The 11,713-nt window shown below is 39.1% G+C and overlaps 1 protein-coding gene across 1 annotated transcript in view; it reads right to left on the minus strand.

Annotated features, from left to right (window-relative positions):
- DNAAF1 (dynein axonemal assembly factor 1) overlaps nucleotides 1–11,469 on the minus strand; it is a 12,253-nt gene extending 784 nt beyond the window's left edge. Inside the window, exons 1-10 of the mRNA XM_029086948.1 lie at nucleotides 11,361–11,469; nucleotides 10,751–10,889; nucleotides 9,538–9,629; nucleotides 8,491–8,712; nucleotides 7,615–7,781; nucleotides 7,244–7,365; nucleotides 6,018–6,232; nucleotides 4,607–4,867; nucleotides 3,901–4,010; nucleotides 1,622–1,690 (exon numbers count right to left, since the gene is read on the minus strand). Of these exons, the coding sequence (XP_028942781.1) occupies nucleotides 1,622–1,690; nucleotides 3,901–4,010; nucleotides 4,607–4,867; nucleotides 6,018–6,232; nucleotides 7,244–7,365; nucleotides 7,615–7,781; nucleotides 8,491–8,712; nucleotides 9,538–9,628 (1,257 nt within the window). The 5' untranslated portion in view covers nucleotide 9,629; nucleotides 10,751–10,889; nucleotides 11,361–11,469. The remainder of the gene's footprint in view (nucleotides 1–1,621; nucleotides 1,691–3,900; nucleotides 4,011–4,606; nucleotides 4,868–6,017; nucleotides 6,233–7,243; nucleotides 7,366–7,614; nucleotides 7,782–8,490; nucleotides 8,713–9,537; nucleotides 9,630–10,750; nucleotides 10,890–11,360) is intronic.
- Nucleotides 11,470–11,713: the final 244 nt, after the last annotated feature.

Here is an 11,713-nt window from a genome sequence, read left to right on the forward strand (position 1 = left end):
TTACTCTAGATGTAAAAGCTAAAAGATGGGTCAGGATCTTTTGGATCCACATAACAGCTGTTGGCTTTGATGTGCTGTTCTCCCAAGATGTATGGAAGACGTGCTTCACACCCATAGCTCTGCGTCTTTATGGACTAATCTTGCATTAACTATTTCTTGGGTATCAGGGATTAACTGACAATGAACTATTAACAGTTCATAAAAAGACCTATTTCAGCAATTCAGCAACGTGTGGGCTCAGTTCTGTTGCTTTACCTCCAACCTGACTAACATCTTCCTCTGACTTCAGTTAAGCACTGAGCACCCTTCGGAGCGTGAGAGCTCCTAATGTGTACTCCTTCAATAATCCCCTCTGTTCCCTTTCCTTATCTTCTTTTAATTGGAGGTTTTGTTGGCCAGGACATTTCTCAACACTGTTATGTGTCTGTGACCAAAAGAGAAAATAAATTCCATGCCTGACGCTTACTGTAGGAAAAGTTTGAGTCACCTTGGAGGGATTTGTACCAACACGTACTGTGCCAGCCTCTGCCTCCAGCAAGGCAAGTTATGAGTCAACATCAGCACAGGAATCAAAGCTGGCCTTTTCATATTTGTAATTTCTTTTTTTTTTCCTTTTTTCTCTTTTTTTTCTGTTTCTGGGCTTTTGCCTAGTACATCAGTTTGAGCACAGCACAACGCCAGTGTGGGCATGAACTGCCTTGTATCTGACGAGCTCGCAGAGGAGCAGAGTTTCAACCTCTCTGTTTTCAGTGGAAAAGTCTGATTTTTAGTCAGTAGCAGGTGATTTGTTCTATCTAGTCAGTTCTTTGCAGCATATTGGTACTGTAAAGTATATTTTAAGAATAATCTTCATTAAAACACTACATGCTAGAACAAGTCCAGAGGAGGGCTAGCAGCTAGAACAAGTCCAGAGGAGGCCACCAGGATGATCCGAGCGCTGGAGCACCTCTCCTATGAAGACAGGCTGAAAGAGTTGGGGCTGTTCAGCCTGGAGAAGAGAAGGCTCCAGGGAGATCTTATAGCGGCCTCCCAGTACCTGAAGGGGCTACAAGAAAGCTGGGGAAGGACTTTTCATAAGGGCAGTTAAGGACAAAACAAGGAGAAATGGGTTTAAACTGAAAGAGGGGAGATTTAGATTAGATATTAGGAAGAAGTTCTTCACTGTGAGGGTGGTCAGACACTGGAACAGGTTGCCCAAGGATGTTGTAGATGCCCCCTCCCTAGAAGTGTTGAAGGCCAGGTTGGATGAGGCTTTGAGCAACCTGGTCTAGTGGAAGGTGTCCCTGCTGATGGCAGGGGGGGTGGGGCCGGGTGGTCTTTAAGGTCCCTTCCAACCCAAACCACTCTATGATTCTATGCTACTAAGAAATTAATCTTCTTTAACTGTTCCATTACTTGATCTTAGGTTTTCGTTCTCCTATTTTTGCAACACAATAATGTAAAAAATCAAACTAACAAATATTTGCAAGTGGACAGAGAAGACCTGCTGAAACATCCCCTTTAGTTTATAAATGCGCAACTGATTGCATCGCCCAAAACAGTATTTCACAACTTAATTATCCTCATTTTGCAAAACATTTGTAAATGTGTTTAGGGAAGTTTCAAAGAATAAGAATCTTACCTTTTGAACAAAGATTTCCTCTTCTGGGAGAAATTCATTTACATCTATATCTTCTAAATCAGGCAGATCCTGAAGACAATCACAAGATCATTAATCAGAGGGAAAATAGACTTAATCTCAACTTCAACCCATCTTTATGTGTAAGAGTCAAATCAAGATCTGCAGTCTACCTGAAACTGTGTATCAGTAAACTCTGTTCACCTAAATACATCTAATAAAACAGTGTTTTACTGTGAATGCCTCACAATATAGAACTGGAAACTTGCTGAGAACTGTTTTTCCTCAGACAGGTTCAATCATTTCAGCTTTCCATTAGAAAATGCTGCCACTTGCTGACACAAAAGGAAAACAATAGAGAGCAGGCATACAAACTCACAGACAGAAAGTAATAGCTTTTGCCAATTCTTTAATGTAGCTCAATACTGGTAAAACCATCTTCTTTTGGCTTTATTGCTTAATGACTCTGTAGCAAGCGGCTTGGCACGGCAGCATGAGAATTAAAATCAACAAAGGAAATTTCTTTGTCCTGAGATGGTTGCAGCTACTCACATGGTTTTATAAGAATAGCACTAAAAATATTCAAATAAAGATTTGAGATTAATGATAGTGGATGAAATGTGATGTCAACAGGGAAGTGAAATAGCTGTTAGTCTTGTTCCAATCAGCAGGGTGCATTTGCAGATCAAACCAAGATGGCTTATTAAAAGTTATCCTGGTTTAGGCACACACAACATCGTTCCAACCCCACACCAAGGCATGTGCAGCAACAACGGGCTTGTTTCTGCTTGACAGAGAGATGTTGTAACCACCACATTACAAATCCTCCTCCACTCTTCTCCCTTATATTGCTACTGAGACCATCTCCTGACTACAGGATATGGAGAAGGACAACGGTGCTGCTCCAGAGCTTCTCACCATCGGCGTCTCCACAGCCATCCCTCACTATGTCAACACAAAGTCTCTTTGGAAAATCTGCAGTAGCGTAAGTATTGGAGGCTGTTGGGAAAAGCTCTTTCCATCACTAGACGTCAGTTGGAGAACAAAGTAGCGCAGAGCACTGAGATGTGTGTTAGTATGTGATTTGGGCTTGGTTTTTCTTCTGTAGAATTAGAATAGTCACACTTCTAATGCATCAAAAGAAACCCCATGCAAGTATGCTGAAGATTTCCTTTTAGACCATGTTCAAGTCTGTGCAAAGGAGCATGCTATGGTGCCATGCAGCACCAGGGGAAAACAAACAGTCTATGAGATCTTCACATGGTGGGTCCCTGAAGTGTTGCTCTTTATTTAAAGATTTTAGTTCAGACTCAGCAAGATCTGCTTATTAAAATAATATTGTATATACTTGGAATTTCCACCAGTTTTCTCCACTGTCCTTGTTAAACCTGTCATTACAAACAGGCAAACAGGAGGATGCAGCAGCGAGCCCTCTGCTGAAGCAGGGAGTTGAGCCTTTCAGTAACAGGATGGAATTTTTTCTTGGGAAATTAAGAGTATGGAAAAGATATAAGAGACTTTTCTAAAACATTCCAGTAAGAATTTAGTTAGTAGTGGCAGTATAAGGAATCAAAGAGTATATTAAGTGCTGTGGGAAACCATAAGCTCAGAAGTTTGATGGGAGATTTTATTTTTCAGTGGTATCTGTGTCCTCCTCATGGATAAATGTGGTTAAACATGTATAAATACTGCATCATCCGATAGAAATCTTAGATAACAGAAGACCATCTTACAAATGCCAATCGCTTGTTATATACCTGAATAATGCATGTTCTGCTCTTCTTAGAAATGTACCTAAGTTCTATTTTGAGAATTAATTTATAATATGTAATAGTGCCAGCTAACGGTTACAATGAGTGGGTGGCTATTTCTTCCTTATGCTTTTTCTGCCAAATTTTACATTTCCAACTGCAAATTTCATTTGAGTTTTGCCTGAAGACACATGGATCCACTGGATTCTTTTTGTTGTGATTTCTGTTTTAAAAGTGAGAGCCCTGGTTAACTTCTCCAGAGAAATCACAGAGATAGAAGGTCAGCTTCAGGTGATTTATGGCCAAAGGACAAAATAACCTTTGGGAGCAGAGGTACATTCTTTACACATACTACACTGGAGAGAAGGAATAAGCCTACAACTTTACTTTTTGGGTTTTATTCTTTCTTTCCTTTTACTTTTCCTAATAGCAGACCTTTGTTAGACACCTTGCCATATAGTTTTATTAGTCAGGATGGTACAAGAATTAATTTGGGAGCAGACAATACCAAAATCTGAATCTAATACATACGTCAAGATAAAGTTTCTCTGGTGTCTCTGGTTTGATCTGTTCAGCTCCAGCATGTTCATCCAGCTCAGGAAGCACGGCCTCTTCAGTAGCTGCCTTCTCTCTTGGTAAATCTAAAGAATAAACGACAGTCAGTTGCAGAGAACTGTCAGAATAAAAGATTTTCTATATTGCAACAGCAAGCACTGCAAAACCAAAGTGCTGGGGACCTGACTAACTGCAGAATTCACAGCTGAATCCAGCCCTGTGTCTTTCCATTGCATTCTTGGTCTCCTTTACGTTGTATAAATTAATATTTGCATTTTGCAAGAACGTATTCCACAAATCTACTAAAGCATTTTTCCACATGTGAAGGCACAAAACCACCTCTAAAGTGATGTCCAGCTTCTGCTGGCAGACAGACCACACAGGGAAGCCTGCAAGCTCTCCTGTCCTGTCACTAAACCTGGCACGTGTGAGAAGTGGAATTCCACTTTCATCTAGCAGAAGTTGCAGGTTGAGCCCTCAGATTTTTTTTGTTGTTGTTATAGTTAAAGAATATTTTATGCAGTGTTACTTGATTTTCAACTAGTCACTGTGGAAATCTAATGGGATGATCTTATCTATGAATCAGTTGGTTTGAACCACGGCAGAGGGGGTACTACACTAAGAGTTTGGCTCAACGTCTCTGCTTCCTCAGTTTGGTTTGATTCTTCACCGAGTACGTTACCGTCTGTCGTCTTGTTGATGTTTGAGTGTTGGCAAGAGTTTAATTCTTGTGCATCCTCTTGAATTCTAGCAGTGATAGTTCTAGATGTGAAATCTGCTTTCTCTCCCCTATTTGGTAGAAGTGTTATCACTTCATCACGAGCATCAAAACTTTCATTTCTAAATTTCTCAGTCTTCTCCTGAGTTTCTTCCTCTTCTGGTATATTTGAAGTCTCTGATGTATTAGAATATCCATCGGTGTCACCTGAATTTGCAGGTGCTTCTACAGAAGAAACAAGTTCATTAAAACTGCTGAGTTAATCTACCATTACTCATTCTAAATATCCAAACTTTACTACATGGACGTAATAGTTTGGCCTAAAATATGGATTAGAGGCTCCTACTTTATTGAGCAGCTATTCAGGATCAGTCCTCCCAAGACTGCAGCAATGTTGTGGGTTTTCCCATCTCAACTCCCTAGCAAATACAGTTCCCCAGCAAAAAACTCAGCTAGGGAAAACACTATACTAAATAACTGGTATCTTTATTTAACTTTGCAGACGCTCACAAGTGACTACGTATTTAAATATAAGCTTGAGCATTTTGCTGGATCAGTGACAAATGCTGAAGTTCTCCTCTCCTTTATGCAGTCTACCTGCTTGCAGGAAAAGTTTTCCTTGTTAGTCAACCATGTTTGATTTCAGAGCCTGTGAAACCCAAAAGCGTGTCAGACGGATGAACACTCCTCTGCACTCTAGTGCTGCCTCCTCCTTTGGCTTCAGTCCTGTGTATCCTGAAACACATTCACTTCTCTAGAAAGGTTGGGTTGGGACCTATTACTGGTTGTAAATGTATGCCTCCTCAAATAATGTGACAGGAGAATTTGTGGCATAAAAGGGCAGTAAGGAAGCTAATGATTGAAGACCTTCCTCTTACTGCCGGTATTACCACTGCTGTAGGCTGAAGCTCTTACTGTTAGTGAAAGCAGCAGCAAAGTGCCTGGATAGGGACCAGTGAGGCGGTTCTCACTGGGTCTTACTGGAGCCCACAAGCCCACTGACGCCAGCCCTGTTCTGCATCTTGGGGAAATACCACTCTTGGGGTGTAACTACCTGCCTTGCACCCATGAATGCCTGCTGGAACCAGTATTGCCCTGACTAGCACCTGGTTGTTCTGCTGAAGGGCAGGAGAGCTTGAAACACTGTGATAGAAAGGGGTTTGTTGTGGTTTTTGTTTCATCAGCAGTGAGAAAGGTGACAATTGCTTAAAATAGTTCTGGTTAATCTAAGGTGGACCAAGATTAATAAAGTATTCAGTACGGGAAAAGAAGATTCATAAATACCTCCCAAAAATGGCATCAGCCTGCTTCTGAACATTTGGGAACTATTCATTTATTTTAAACACAGACATCTTCCAAAATATTAAGAACAAACCTTCTAGGATGTCTGTTGCACCTCCATTTCCACCTTTTGCACTTGCACCTCTTTCTTCCATATGCTGTCGTCTTTTCTTTTCCTCTGCTCTTCTCCTGATTGCTGCTAAAGCATCGATGCTATCTTGGATTTTTTTTCTCTCTCTGGTTTCCCATTTTTCCCTTTCTGCTTTCTCAGCTTCAAGCCCTCCAGCAGCCCAGGCTTCTGCACAGGCTCTAATGAAAACACAGAAGTTCACTCTAATATCACTACAAAAGCCCATCTTTATAATGAAAGAGAAATTTAAAATAGCTTGGTAACAGCATAAAATAGATGCAAGAGAAAAAAAAACCAACATAGTAATGACCATCCCTACGCAACAGGGATGCACGTGTATCTGATCTTGTATATGGAACTGCAACAAAAGAAACAAAAGATATCCAAATATTGCTGATTATACCACCAGAGATCATAGAATCATAGAATGGTTTGGGTTGGAAGAGACCTTAAAGATCATCCAGTCCCAACCCCCCTGCCATCAGCAGGGACACCTTCCACTAGACCAGGTTGCTCAAAGCCTCATCCAGCCTGGCCTTCAACACTTCCAGGGAGGGGGCATCCACAACTTCCTTGGGCAACCTGTTCCAGTGTCTGACCACCCTCACAGTGAAGAAATTCTTCCTAATATCTAATCTAAACCTCCCCTCTTTCAGCTTAAACCCATTTCCCCTTGTTTTGTCCTTAACTGCCCTTATGAAAAGTCCTTCCCCAGCTTTCTTGTAGGCCCTTCAGGTACTGGGAGGCCGCTATAAAATCTCCCCGGAGCCTTCTCTTCTCCAGGCTGAACAGCCCCAACTCTTTCAGCCTGTCTTCATAGGAGAGGTGCTCCAGCCCTCAGATCTGCCAGGAGTGCTGATCTTGGCTCTGCTTTTCCAGACACTTGTTCAGTTTCTGTTTAAATCAGGATTTGCCTCTGGTCTACAGACTTGGCATAAAACAATTCTGTTCAAGAATTAATGCTCTTGTGGAAAAATACATGTTTTTGGGGTTTTTTTTCCCCTAGGTATGTTAGCTGTAGAACTCCATAATATAATACTCTTGTATCACACCATGACTCTTTATTGAGTCACCCACCCTCAATAAATTATACTGGTCAGTCTTACTTGACAATATTGACAAAAAACTGATGAGTTATTATTAGCATTTGAGCTTTATTGCTGTGTCAAGAAGATGGCTCTGCTTCTTACCTATCCTTTGGGAAAACTGGTCTGTCGTCCAGATATGTTAGTTGTTTCAGTCGGACAGTAAGTGTTTTTCTATAATTAGCAATTTTCTTTATCATTTGGTTTCCCATTAAATTCAGCACACGCTAGAGAAACAAGGGAAACAATTTTGAAAGTTGAGTAGCAAAAAAACCCAATCTGAGATGCACTTTCCCTATCATTTAAAAAACAAGAAGTGAATAAAACATCCTGGGTGTTACAGGTATTCTACAAAAATAATATCTGATAACATTTATTTTAGATCAATACCTACTGTGCACTGGACTACCCAACAAAACCATTTAATGGGATTCACCCACATACATGACACAAACCCCCAGTTATACCCAGCTTACCAAATTAGGCATGGTCTCCAGAACAGTTATAATACTTGGATCACTGAGATTGTTGTGGGAAAGATCAAGAACAGAAATACTTGGGCATTCTTGCAAGTGCTGGATGTCTTCTACTGCTTCTAACTTATTGTGAGAGATCTGCAGAGTCTGCAGGACTTTCAGACAAGCTGTCGGACAAGACCAGTAGAATGAGAGGAAAGGTGAGAGTCATTGCTTCACAGAAAACTGCATTGTCAACATAATTATTTCTATTGAACTGGGGGCTTTTTCCCTAAATTTGTTATTCTGCTATATGCACTTTTTGGCTAGAAAAAATAGGCTGTTTTCTTCATCCTGGGAAAAATACTTGAGGATGGTGTTTGTTTTTAACTGATGTTTCAGACTAGTCAGTTAGACAAAAGCAAGAGCTTGGGTTTCAAATCACTTCCAATGTACACAAATGATAGTGTAGATGAATTATTTTTTATTTTCTTTTGTAGATAGAATAAATAACAGACATAAAAGATTGGGTAATCATGTCTGCAACTGCCAAAGCACATCTTAAAAGCACATCTGTAAAGTAAATTGTGCAAACTGGATTGTCAGCCTGTCTGCAACACAGATAAGTACCGAGATATGATATTAAGAAGTGAGGAAAAATGACTTAATTGTCCTAGGTATCCATGTGAAAGTAATTACTCAGCTATTTAAATTGCAAAACAGGTAGGTGTGACTCTTCAATAGAAGCCTTGGGGACTTCGGTGTGGAATATTGTGCAAAATTTTAACATCAATAAAAAACATCCTTGAAACTAGTGTCACTAACAATAGCTTAGTTAGTCAAAGCTTAGGAATAGGGGCTCATTATAGGTTAAAACATTGTACCAACGGTTCTTACAGAGATTCTCAATGGTCTTAATGTAGTTGTTACTGATATTGAGGGAATCCAGCTTTTGTAAGGGTTCGAGGTTTTCAATTTTGTTAATTAAATTGAGCTGCAAGTAAAGGCAACGCAACTCTGTCAGAGCCTCCAAATTCTCGATTTTTGTTAAGCCATTGCATTGCAGCCATAGACACTTCAATCCTGTGTACTCTTCAAGATTCTCCAGGCGGTCAAATCCTGCAGAAAAAAAGATGTTTTAAAATGAAATTACATTGGTTGAAAACAAAAGTCTTCGCAAGAGTCAATTTCATTAAACCAGTGCTGCTGAAACAGCCTGTGACATTTATATTCAGCTGGTACAGTTGCTGCCAAGATTTCTACTGAATTAATAGTACAGTACCTGGCCCATAAAGGGTAAAACATATAGGTACGTATTCGTGTAGCTTTAGCAGCTCTTCAGATGCTCAAATAATAAATATTGAGAAAAACAAGGCCAAATGTAGAAGGTAGATTTAGCATGTCTTTTGTTAACCTGAACCAGCTAACTGTTATCATGCAAAAACCTGCTCAAAGATGGCAAGAGAATGATCCACGTTCATGCTGGCAACTTCTTTCCGTAGGATTTAAGAACATGCAGCAAGGCTTTAATGCTCATTTTCTTCCTGACCATTTTATTTGTCAGTAAAAAAAAAGCTAGAAAACAGCTTCTTTATACAAACATATTTAAGAAGAAATACATATATTTTGCTCTGAATGCAACCCAGACCAATATTTGAAGATATTTCTCAGAGGCTACTGTTTTGAGGGGGGGGGAAAAAGTGTCCCTTGATTCCTACTGAACCTTTGAATGACTCCACCAAGTGAATTAGGTCTATAATCAGTTCACTTTTCTACCTTCATATTGCCTCATTTTGTTTCACAATTTCATTATTACAGAAAATTAAATTATGTTTCTAATGTAAAAGAATTATTAGACACTTTAATTCAGTGAGCCATAAACTAGATTCTCTGCTAAAATACCACTTACTGTGATAAATTTAAACAGTCATGCCCACATCTTACCTTTGTAATGCAAGTAAAGTGTATCATTTAAGTACGGGGTCGAGTATAATTTCTGCTGTTTACAGATGTCTCGCAGAATCTTTTTTGTCATTCTAAAATAAGAGCAGGAAGAAGAAGCAAAACAAAAAAAAAAGTATTTAATTCTGAAATCTTTGTGTGGGTTTTTTTTTTGTTTTAAAATATATACTTTTGTCTCATATTTCCAGACCAGGTACATTATTGTATGCTAGTCACTTGCAGTATATCCCCCTGTTTTTCATTGTGCTATTTGTAGCAGCATTTAATCAAATTATTAGCAATTTATAGGATCATAAAATGTGTTCCTTCAAAACATTAATTATCTTAGGTGCAGTTATTACTCTCTGCCACCACTCTTCATAAGAACTTAATTCTGAAATGTGTCGGGCTGATTAGCCCAGGATAATTAAGTTTTTTCTATGTAAGTGCAGTCCAATCTACCTCCTGCTAACTCAGCGAGAGTCCTTCCCTTGACTTAAAAGGACTGTGTCTCTAACAGAACAGCTTCGTCAAAGCTGGCAGCAAAATAAACTGTGGGAAGCTTTACCAACATGTAAGCAGGTACAGGAACAGAAGGCAAATCTTCATTGGTCCTTATATACCACTCCATAACTTGCCCACATGACCAGACTTTAAACAATGTTATTAAACAGTACAAAATATGGAGTTTAATTTTATTATTTGCTTACAATGTGCTTCATCAGTGATAACATGAGAATAATTCCATTTCACAACTATTAATGAACAGCTGTTGCAGCGTATGCTGGTTTAGGCTGGTCCAAAATTAGACCAGAGCTTACAAAGGAGATGAGTCTTATTGTGAACCATCTGAGGAACCTCTGGATTTCCTCTGGGAAAAAATATCTTGACAACGGTAAATATTTACATTGTGATGAATTAATATGCCTGGATTGATGCTTAGAAATAGTCAAATCTACTGAACAATACTCCTAAAAGAATTTGCACAATTTTCTCCAGGTCCATCAGGTTGGTAGAATGTAGTTTGCTACTGTGCCTGTAAAAAAAAGCTGTACAGTGGCTGGAAATATCACCAATTCCTGATTTATTTATTATTCTCAAGTTCATCTTCAAAATTATTCTCCTGGATTAAGATTAACATATAAACCAGCAAAACTCCCACTGACTTCGGTGATGCCAAGATGTCAATAAAAAACAACCACAAACAATGTATTACCTCACACAGCCCCTCCTTTCTTCTGTCCTCTGACTGACTGAGCTCGTGACCCCTTTGTGATCACTGTCTGATTTTTGTTCATTCTCTTGATCTGCTCTGGATGTAGGGTTGGTGGTGCCTTTCTCTTGGATTTTAACATCTTTGTGAGTAAGATAACAAGTTGCAGATTAACAGTGTGAGTGGGGAAAACATGTCAAGCTGGCAATTACTTCAGAGAAATATTGAAGAGCACTATGAATTTCCAGAAAAGGGGTGTTCTAACCAAGATTTCTGATGAGATTTTTAATGAAAGGCAACTTAACTTTTTTAAAAGGCAAAGTAGTAAAATAAGTAGTAGCAAAATAAATTGTTGAAATCTGCATTTCTTTTTTTTTTTTAGATCTGGAAGTCAGGTAGTACCCACTAGTCTTAAGATTATTATAACATACAGTGACGTAAAATACTGTCACCAATGTTCTTATGGTTTTAGACAGCTATTATAGATGACATTTAATTAACAATAATTTGAATTTAACAAGACTGCTAACTCTGTATGTAAAGAGACTACAGGAATGGTGTATCTGAGTTATCTCAAGTGCTGTTTGTTAGTCTGGCTCTTCTACAAATTTACCCTCTTGCACTCTTCGGAAGGTGTCTCCAGCGCTGTAATCATCCAAGCTGTCTCTAGACTGCCTTTGATTTTCAATACTCTTCTCCTCAGATTCTTGCTCTGCACTTTCTAGTTGCACTTGCAGTCTGTATGCTTAAAAAGAGACAATGCAAAAAAGATGATTGTACCAGCTCATTTATATATGGTTGTAATTAAAACATTTAGAGGTCAGGCTAGCTGTATGATTGCAACACAGGAAGATATCTCTCCAGCAAGAAGAAAATTAAAGAAACGGGGAAAAAAAAGCACTTCAGTAAGCTTCAATTATGGCAAGATTTTAATTTACTTTAGTGGGAGAATAGAATAAACTGAGA

This window comes from Antrostomus carolinensis, unplaced genomic scaffold (assembly GCF_000700745.2).
Source record: "Antrostomus carolinensis isolate BGI_N321 unplaced genomic scaffold, ASM70074v2 scaffold38739, whole genome shotgun sequence".
Lineage (NCBI taxonomy): Eukaryota > Metazoa > Chordata > Aves > Caprimulgiformes > Caprimulgidae > Antrostomus > Antrostomus carolinensis.